Genomic DNA, 10,329 nt, shown 5'->3' on the forward strand with positions numbered 1-10,329 from the left:
AAAGGCCTGAGGGTGTCAAAACCCTCCTCCTCGTCCGAGGAGGCGGGCAGCAGGATTTTGAGGGGCTATTGTGGGGCCTGAGAACTTAGTAGCATCGGCCCATTTTACATCCAGCCCAAGGCCCATGCCGAGGATGAAGAATCGTCTGAGGACGTCGTATGAAGGCCTGAGCTGCAAGGACCACAGCCGAGGATGGCCTTGTCCTCGGTGGACCGAGACCAACACCAAGTGAGGGGAAAAGTCCAGTACAGGTTGTCACCTCCACACTAAATGTGCTCACCTAACCCTTTGGCCGCATTAATGGAGATGTGACTCCTGGACGGAGCAACCCTGGCCACTGCAAACCACATGAGTACTAATAATGCAGCTGTGGGGACGGGCAATCAGGAGGAAAGTGCGCGAATGATCAACAGGTGGAATAGAGAGACGGTGAGAAGAGGACTATATAAGGGGAACCAACAGAACAGTTAAGGGGGGGGGGGGAAGAGGAAAGGAAAGGACCTCTGTCAAGTTCCTCGGATCGGTGCCGAGGAGAGACCTTGAGGTGTAACTTTGGTGCGCTGGCCTTCAACGAATGTGAGTCCTGTTTTGGGCGTTGTCCGTTTGTTAGGGCCTAGTTCTTGAACTCACTCTCTAAAAATGTATTGTTTGGGCTTATTGGATCATTTTCCTTTTGATTTTCGAGGGCCTTCCCAAATTGAGTCCTTACAATACAGATACATCATTCTCTAAAACCATTTTATATAAAATATTGCAACATTATCCGTGCATCGCACAGGTAACTTACTAATAAATTAAGAGAAGAAGAGAGATGAAATTTATTCTTGATGTATGACAAATTGCAAGTTGCAACATATTACATAGAAGTGACACTCTATACATATATATGAAATGTTTCTTTTTAATAAGAAATAGATATTGGTAGTAGTACATTTACAATAAATTCTAATTTAGACTTCTATATATTTCTATCTGAGATATATAAACTTATATAGTATATAAAGCAGAAGTTGAGAGAAATTCAATAAAAAAAATATAAATTAGATTGATTAAAAAAAAAAAAAAAAGATATACACTTATATAGTACAAAAAAGCAGAAGTTGAGAGAAATTCAATAAAAAAAAAATATAAATTAGATTGATTAAAAAAAAATTAAATTAGATTTTGTTGGAGGACCACAATTTGACTCCCTACAACTGTTCTAAAAACAAGTCAGCATGGCGCGATGTTAAATGCCATAAAAGATTTGAGTGTGTGTTTTTCATCACTAATTAGTTTTGAGGTGGAGTGGTACAAATTATGGTCTGACAAATGGTATTAGTGCCAAGGTCATGTGTTCAAGTCGTGGAAGTGTCATTGTAAGGGAGGGATTGTTAGAGAACCATAATTCGACTTCTTACAATGGCTCTAAAAAAGAGGCTTGCGGGACATAATATGGAATGTTATTAAAAATTTGATTGTGTATTCCTCATCACCAATATTGGTTTTGATGTGGAGTGGCATAACTTACAATCTGAAAATTTTTAATTGCACTCTAAGTTTGTACCAATTGTCATTCTAATTGTCATATTATTTGATGTCAAGTGTCTTTAGATTTTAAATACATTCCAATTTCATGCCAAGTTTCATTTCAATTATATTCTAATTATATGTCAATTTATTTACACACCAATTCATGTACCTAAATATAAAATATCTAAATTCAAATTTATTATACCTCTATGTAATACTTTATATAGTTTATTACTTATTAAGTAGAAATGATGAGAGAGAGAGAGAGAGAGAGAGAGAGAGGCTACTTTTTTTTTTTTTTTACACAAGATAGACTTTTACTCTAGCCTAATCTAAGTGTATATGTATGTGAAACTCCCTCCTGGAGACTTGAATCCCGGCCCTTGCCCCTCACACTCCACAAGCACTTATACTTGTGGAGTGACCACCGCACTAAAGGTGTGCGGTGGTAGAGAGAGGCTACTTTACCAGTAAAGACATTTGACACAAATTAGAGTATAATTAAAACACTTCTCATAAAATTATAATTCAATTAAAATTGAAGTCAATTAACATCAAATTAGAATGTAATTAGACAGATACTTGACACACAATTGAAATTAATGCAATTAGAATCTAATTTAGATTCTTGATTGAACTCCCTCCTTAATATATAGTATAGATTATAGAATAATTTCATCATATCATCTCCAAAAGCAAATCTATAAAAATTGTAGCCAAATTTTAACTTTATCCGTTCAAGTTTTTTAAAAAAAAAAAAAAAAAGTCTAAATGCCCCGTACTTTTGTGAATTCGCTGGATCCATTATGATCTTTAAATACCTTAATGCATGTTGCCCAATTTTCTTTTGTATATTAAACGGGGAAGCCTATTTTGGTTGGAACTGGCTATGACGACACTTGTCTCAGGTTTGTCAATATATAATTCATTAATTTGGGCTTAATGGGTATCTTTAGTAAAACATGTACGCATAGTACAAAATTATCACTTTTGTGGCCAACTTCCAAGGAACTGTAAAAGCCACCAAACTAGCTGCAACTCTTGCAGTTTGCAATCTCTGGAAGAAATTCCTCTACATGTTGAGAAAGTGAACGCTATCTATCCGTTGGTTTCCTATCAGTGACAAAACAGTAGCTGCAATATGCTTTGAACTAAGCCCTGCTTCTTCCATTTGGTTTGTTTGAGCTCCGTGGTCAATATATCTATCAGGCAGCATCATTGCCCTCCACTACAATCACAGAAAAAATAAAAAAAATGAAATTTTTTTTACCACTAGTGTTTTCAATAGTCAACAACTAGAGCATATATGTTAATCAAAGAAAACTTCTCCAATAAAATAAAAATATTAATCATAGAAAAAATTAGAGGCTTTGTCCTGTGTGATCATCGTTTCAATAATAAAAATCACTATTGACCTAGCAGGGTTTATCAATATTAGCCATTTTAGGGGTTTGGATGCGTCTTCCATGCCTTTGTCAAGAATAATTCTGTCTTCATTGCTTCTAACATAATTGATGAGAGTGATGTAAAGCATATTACTTTTCCACTATTATTGACACACTTTGCTGGTTGTGATCGATTGGAGCAATATTGCTTTCCCTTAGGTTTACCACAAACATCATTTATATTATGCACCATGTTGGGCTTTTATAGAGCCTAGTTGTGTTTGATTCGGTTGACAACCCGATTTGACCCGAAATAATGTTGCGTGATTTTTAATACGAGATTTTTTGAGGCTTAGTCTATGGAGTGGAGGCTTGGGCCGATGGGCCCAAGTTGGAGCGCTCATGGACAAGCCTCTTGGGGGTTTAGGGGCAACGCCCTCGGGAAAATTTTTCTGGTCTGTTTTGTAGCCCATTGTGAATCCTATGCGTAGGATATAGAAACCATTTTTGGTGATTAGGGTTTTGGTCTTCTTGTTGTTTTTTGAGAGAGTGAAAACATTGTAACCGCACGTTGTATTTTTCCCTAATAATAGTAGAATCTCCGTAACTCTGTAGACGGAGGCAAATTGCCGAACCACGTAAATATTGTCTTGTGCATGTAATTGTTTTCTTTAGACGTGTGTTTTTCTCCATTTTTGTTTCTCACATTTTGGGAATTTCGGGTTGAATTCCCTACACACCAACCATAAGAGGATCTATAAGCAGTTGTTTTTGGATAAGTAGAGTGACGTAACTAAGGATTTATTAATGGATCAATTAAACAGTATAAGAATGTTACCTTGAGATTTCCATCAAGTATTCCAGTCAGCCCCAAGAAGTGGGAAACATGAGAGCTAAATCCTCCGATAGATCCCTCTTCCGCAGTGATGAGGAACTCATGTTCTTGAGCTAGGCGTCGGATCAAATCTCCATCAAGAGGCTTGCAAAATCGTGCATCGGCCACAGTTATTGAGATGCCAAGAACTTGAAGCAGCTCTGCTGCTGCAATACAGCTTTGTACTACTGCCCCATAACCCAAAATAGCCACCCTACTTCCCTCCCTTAGCACAACTCCCTTACCAACCTATGTTCCAAAGTTTGAGTTAGTACAATACACACAAAAATAATTGTACACCAATTACAATCTACCACCTTGGTAGTTATAAACAAGTTGTAAAATTTATTGTGTCATTACACTTATTGATAAACCATTGAGGAGACTGATAAAATTTAAGTACCTCCAAAGGTGCCCCCCTGTTATTTGGTGGAAGAAGGGAACCAATGCCACTTCCTCTTGGGTATCTAAAGCAACTAGACCGGTCATCAATGGCAGCAGCTGTAGCCACCATGTGCATGAGTTCGGTTTCGTTTGAAGGAGCCATGACCACCATGTTAGGTAAACAAGCCAAGAAAGTTGTGTCAAAGGCGCCACAATGGGTTGGACCATCTGCACCAACAAGGCCAGCCCTGTCTATAGCAAATCTCACTGGAAGCCTTTGTAGGTCTACATCATGAGCAACCTGCATGATCAACACCAAACAAGATTTCAGTAATTGATGTTTCCAAAATATCTTGCGAGAACTTGAATAAAAATTTTGTGGCCAAAGAAAACCAAAAGCAAAAATATGAGAAATAGATTTATTGACCTGATCATAACCCCTCTGTAAAAAAGAAGAGTAGATAGCACAAAAGGGCTTAAGTCCTTCAGCAGCTAGGCCAGCAGCGAAGGTAACAGCATGTTGCTCAGCTATCCCAACATCGAAACATCTATCTGGGAATTGCTTCTGGAATAAATTAAGTCCAGTACCCCCTCCCATTGCAGCATGAATGGCTACAATTCTATCATCTCTCTCTGCTTCAGCAATCAATGACTCTGCGAAGTACTTTGTGTAGGATTGAGTAGTCGATTTTGATTTTTGCTGTTTCCCTGAATGGGGATCAAATTTTACCACTCCTAAAAATAAAATCAAAATCCATTAAATCAAATGCAAAATTTTTTTGTAATAGTTACTATAGGACTTGAAATTCATGTCCTCGGCTCCTTGATAAATGGTCATTACTATTGTGTTAAGACACTAGTATGGAACTTAATAGTTGAACTACCTGAAATCTACAAGTTACCTTAAATCTTAAAAGGAAATTACTTTGAATGTATGATTTAGGAATGATATGTACCATGCATTTTATCAGGTGCAACTTCAGCTGGAGCATAGCCTTTTCCTTTCTCGGTGATAACATGGATGAGCACAGGTCCTAGAGATGGTAGGTCCTTGACTTTTTTCAAAATATAGACAAGGTCTTCCACTTTGTGGCCATCTACTGGACCGATATAGAATAGTCCAAGTTCTTCGAACAAACTTGCTCGAGCACCACCCACCATCCCTCTCATGCAGGAATCAACTTTAGCAGCAATTTCGTGTGCTTGTTCTCCAAACTTCTTTGTGATGCCCTTTTTCATTAATTGGATAAAAAAGTTATTAGCTTGTTTTAATAATGCTCAAGATAAAGGAGGAAAGAATTGCGTGCATCTTCCACTGGAAAACTTAATTAAGCATTTAGGACCATACTTATGTTATATGTGGTACATTATGTGTACATTTAGATATAGCTTATTTTGCTGAAAACAATAAAAAATTATATTTTAGTTACTGTTCATTAATGAATTTATTGTTCATTGGCCTGATTGCACTATTCATGTCCCATGAACAGAGTGCACCAAGCACTAGTCCCAAAAAAAAGAAGCTAAAAACACCCAAAAAGCAAATGTGGGAAGCGCAAACGCGCTTCCCAAACACACCCTATATTTCTCAATTGAATTCAGCTACATGCTTAGATTGACCAATGCAACATAAACAGTATTATCTTTTCTAAGAATTAAATCCAATCATATAGTTTATTGGTCAATGCAACTATATGATTGAGTTTTATTAAGAAACTTAAGTTATAACATATAGAAAATTGTACCTAAATTTTCTCTCTAGAATTAAATTACAAACAGCCAAAAAGGTTGGGCTTGGGCCAACTTTACTTCCAAAATGGGTTTTATATTCCATACCCATAATTTGGAAAATCATATTTGCCCTAGCTTTGTTAATGGGTATCAGGCATTTGAACTCCAAGGGCCCAAAGAAATTTTTTTTTTTTTTTTCATGAGAAATTTTTTCTGCTCTTAAGAGGCAATAGTTATCTTACGCGATCTTATACATGTATTCTCCATTTTATAGTTTGCAAATTTCATACTATTTGATGTTCACACATAATGTTAAGGAAGATGCATATCATGTATATATTGGATATATGAGACATACTAGCCTATATTTGATGAGGCTTGAGATAATTATGACACTATGAAGTCCAAAAGTTTTTACCTTTGCAACTTCACGTAGCTGGTGAAACTTTCTACTTGATTGCAGTCTTGTTAAGGCTTTACTTAGAGCTCCAACAGGGGGAGCAGGACCATCCACTGTGGCGGTGGGCAAGGAGACTTGCTCATTGTCGTTCAAAATTATGATAAGATTTGTGTCAAGATAACCTGCATTGTTCATTGCCTCATATGCTTGTCCGGCTGTCATGGCTCCATCTCCTATAACCGATATTACATGGTTCTTTTTCCCTAGCAAGTCTCTACCAACTGCCATTCCTGAAAAGCATTGTTACATTGACAAGTTACTAATACGAATTATTTTAATTAGTTATGCTAAACTGGAGGACCACCTATATGTCTTCTTGCAAGTTGAAACTAAGATTAAGCAGTATTAAATTTGACAGTGACCGTCCCACTAATTAATGTGTTAAAGTAGATATCAATGGTCCCATGCCATTTATAGAATTTAGTACATAGGCTTCACTTTTTTATGGTCAGGATTTTTTTTTTTTTTTTTAACTTGATGCTACACTCCGAAAATGGAGACCCCATAAAATTTGCTGTACCCAAGCCAGCTGAAATGCTAGTAGAACTATGGCCAGCACCAAAGGCATCATATACACTCTCTTCCCTCTTTGGGAAACCTGCAAGTCCACGAGTCTGTCGAATTGTATGCATTCTTGATCTCCTGCCGGTTAGAATTTTATGAGGATAGGCCTGCAAATCCCCACAATAGGCTATAATTAATATACCATCCAGTGCTTTGACCATAAATAACTGTCACAATAATTATTAAATTTACGATTCTCTAATGGCTTCAGTTGTAAGAAAAATGGCAATTTATATGGGAAAAATTAACGAATGCTTTGAGACATTGACTTAAGAAATTTATTTTGAAATTTTTTATAGTAAAATAAAAAAATAAAAAATAAAAACTCATTTTTTTTATAACTTTTTATATTTTCAATAAAAATTATATTAAAATAGTCTATTAACTTATAATATTAGAGTAAGTGGTCTTAAATTTCAACTTTGTCTGCATAGATTTATATATAGTATGAGGTGGTTCAACCATTTCTAACCACAAAAGTTATTTACTTCTAACCAGGGATGAACCCAAGTGGGGGCCCGAGACCCTAGTCCCATTTTTTTTTTTTAAGTTATTATATATTTAATTTTTGAAGTTGAGCATCCCTTCCAAAACCTTAGACCTCCCTTTATCTTCAATAAGCCTAACTAGTCTCACCCAAATAATAATTATTCAGCCTAAAAACTTAACAAAAATAATAAAAACATTTACACTGGTGATTGTATTTTAGCAAAAAAAAAAAAAAAAATTTACCACCAAAGAACCAAAAAATCATATGTTATTGGAGAAGCTAAAACAAATTTTTTTTGCAACTACAATAAACTGATATAAATACCAGTTGACTATAGCAAGTTGTTAAAAATAAAATAAAATATTTTATTAAGATTATATCTCTTCCTTCAATTAAAAAACTCAAATCTCTCTCTTCTTTTATTATTTTAATTCTTTTTTTATTATTTTAAATGAAGTGATAAAAAAAAAAGAACATTTGATATCAGGTTTATTGTAAAGGGAGGTGGTAAAATAAATTAAGTAGCTCTTTGATATGCTAAAAACTAAAAATTTTAGTACCACCACTGTGAATGCTCTAACTTAAAAAAAAAAAAAAAAATCATAGCCAACTTAGTATTAAAAAAACATGATTTTGTTTTTGTTTTTGTCTTTGTTGGTAAATGATTGCGTCTTAATGTATTTAGAAACAATGATTTTGTGTATTCATAATTTTTTGATATAATATGGATGCATATTTGGAGTTTTTTTTTTTTCTTTATATACTCTGACCCCGCTAGCTTAGAGGCTATTTAGTTTTTTTTTTTTTTTTTTTTTTATCACTCATCACTCCTCACTCAATTTTAATCACTCATCACTTGTCACTTAAAATATTCCAATTTTCTATACCCTCATTTGGCACATATCACTCAATTATGTTTTCAACCAAAAAAAAAAAAAAAGGACCCACACACTGACCCAATGTCATATGACTTTCCTCTTTCCTTTTATTTATTTTTTTTCCCCTGACTCTCACCTTTCTTTGCCTCCCCCCTTTGTTTTTCTCTTTTTTTTTCTCCCATCATTTTTCTATGATTTTCTCTTCATTTTTACCCTGTTTTTCTCCCTTCGTTTTTTTGTGATTTTCTCCACCATCACCCAGCCCTTATCCGTTGTTGTTGTTCTTGGCTTTTGGATTGAACGAAATTAGACCGATGATGAGTTTTTTAGTGGTGTTTTGGATTTTTGTTTGGAGAGGATGAAGTTTTTTTTGCTGGATCGTTTCTGGGTTGCCGCTGTGGGTGTGCTTGACGTGGGCCTACGTTTTGCTCGCCAATGGGGTTTTTTTTTTTTTTTTTTTTTTTTCTCATAGTCATGATCTTGCACAAACCCCACGGTGGTGGGTGGGTTTTGACGTGGGTTAGGCAAAATTTGGGGTTTGGTGGTTGTTCATGGTGGTGGGGTTGGTTTTGATGTGGGTTTTGGTGGTGGTGGCAATTATTTTTGGTTAATTTGGTAGTGACAAATTGGTTTGTGGCTGAGTTTTCGTTTTCATGTGAATAGGGTAGTTTATGGTGTCCAGAATTGGAGTTGAGGGTTTCTCTCCTGAGAAGTTGCGGTACTTTGTGATCCCTCCATTCTGCTTTGTTTTGTGGCCTCTTTTCACCATGGTTCTCAATTCCTCACTTGCATTGTTTTCCTGAGCAGCAATCACTCTTTTGTACTGAAAATTGAAACATATATGGTAATATATTAGACTTCTAACACATGCTCTACCTCTTATGCAAAAACATAACATTTCTTTAACTTTCTTTTAACATTGCTCTTTTTTTAGGAGTTAAAATTATGTACTCTGAGAGAGAGAGAGAGAGAGAGAGACCTTCAATTCCGGATTAGTGGCTAAATTCACTGAGCTTGGAAAAGAAAGGGGGTCTTGAGAATGGAAAAGTGGAAGAAAACTGGTTCTAAGAATAGAAGAAGCCATTGTTTCTCTTTAAGAAGGATTTTGAAAAATAGAGAGACTAGTATAAAAGCGTTGAATAAGATTATAAGAAGCAGCAGTAGTAGTAGAGATCTTGTTGTGAACTTGTGGTTGTAGGCAAAAGGTTGAGCTGAGGGGCGTTTTATAGTGTAGGAAGTCCATTGCTGGATCGTGGAAATGCCTGGAAAAGCAAAAATTATATTATGTATATGCCGGGTATCTTACAAACTGACGGGCCCCACAGTGTGCGGGACCCGCCAGTCTGTGAGTGACCCGACATATACCTGGAAAAGAGACAATTTTGCTGTTATAATCTTCGCCAATTTACGCACATTTAATTTCCTGATGATTAAAAGTTTGTTGGGATTTGCATTTCCCATTGATTCCTTTGTGGTCCCTTGCGTAGTCTTTTTTCCCGGGTGACGGCAAGGAAATATAAAACGCCGGTTGATAAATGTCATGAATGCTCAATTATGGTACAGGATGCTAAAAAAATTAATAAATTATTGTACAGTATGCTAATAATTAATTAATGAATAAATAATTATGAAGTGTAGCACACATTTTTTTGAAAATCAAAGTTAACGGTGCATTCATTAATCAACAATTTCAGAAATTTTATATGAGAAATTAAAAAATTATTAAAAAAATTAATTACTTTTTTATCTTTCTTTTAAAAAGCTTTTCAAAATAATTTTTTAATATATATCCTAAGGACATCTATTAGTAAAATCCTATTAATTATTTGTTAGTTGGGAGAGGGATTTATTGTTGGTGTGTTGAATTTTTTGGATATTTGTAGGGGTGTCAATGTTCGACTCAACCCGTGAACACGACACGAACTCGATATGAGTTTTTTCGGGTTAGGATTGGGCCTTGATGAGTTTGGGTTATAAACGGGTCGATCCGAAAGCGACACAATAAGAAACGGGTCAACCCGCGTAACCCGCAATAGACACGTTTGACACGC

General features: G+C 35.6%; 1 protein-coding gene and 1 long non-coding RNA gene across 2 annotated transcripts; both read right to left on the reverse strand.

The window, feature by feature from the left end:
* Window positions 1–2,419: 2,419 nt before the first annotated feature.
* On the reverse strand, window positions 2,420–7,014 carry LOC112022209 (probable 1-deoxy-D-xylulose-5-phosphate synthase 2, chloroplastic). The gene is made up of 7 exons (XM_065777270.1): window positions 6,867–7,014; window positions 6,305–6,576; window positions 5,112–5,385; window positions 4,583–4,890; window positions 4,175–4,456; window positions 3,736–4,020; window positions 2,420–2,740 (listed from the first exon to the last, which is right to left on the reverse strand). The coding sequence occupies exons 1-7, from the start codon at window positions 6,976–6,978 to the stop codon at window positions 2,585–2,587; spliced, it is 1,689 nt and encodes a 562-aa protein (XP_065633342.1). The 5' UTR covers window positions 6,979–7,014; the 3' UTR covers window positions 2,420–2,584.
* Window positions 7,015–8,940: 1,926 nt separating this feature from the next.
* On the reverse strand, window positions 8,941–9,514 carry LOC136069099 (uncharacterized). The gene is made up of 2 exons (XR_010630379.1): window positions 9,258–9,514; window positions 8,941–9,101 (listed from the first exon to the last, which is right to left on the reverse strand). It is a non-coding gene; the product is annotated as an uncharacterized LOC136069099 (long non-coding RNA).
* Window positions 9,515–10,329: the final 815 nt, after the last annotated feature.

This window comes from Quercus suber, unplaced genomic scaffold (assembly GCF_002906115.3).
Source record: "Quercus suber isolate HL8 unplaced genomic scaffold, Cork oak 2.0 scaffold_151, whole genome shotgun sequence".
Taxonomy (NCBI): Eukaryota; Viridiplantae; Streptophyta; class Magnoliopsida; order Fagales; family Fagaceae; genus Quercus; species Quercus suber.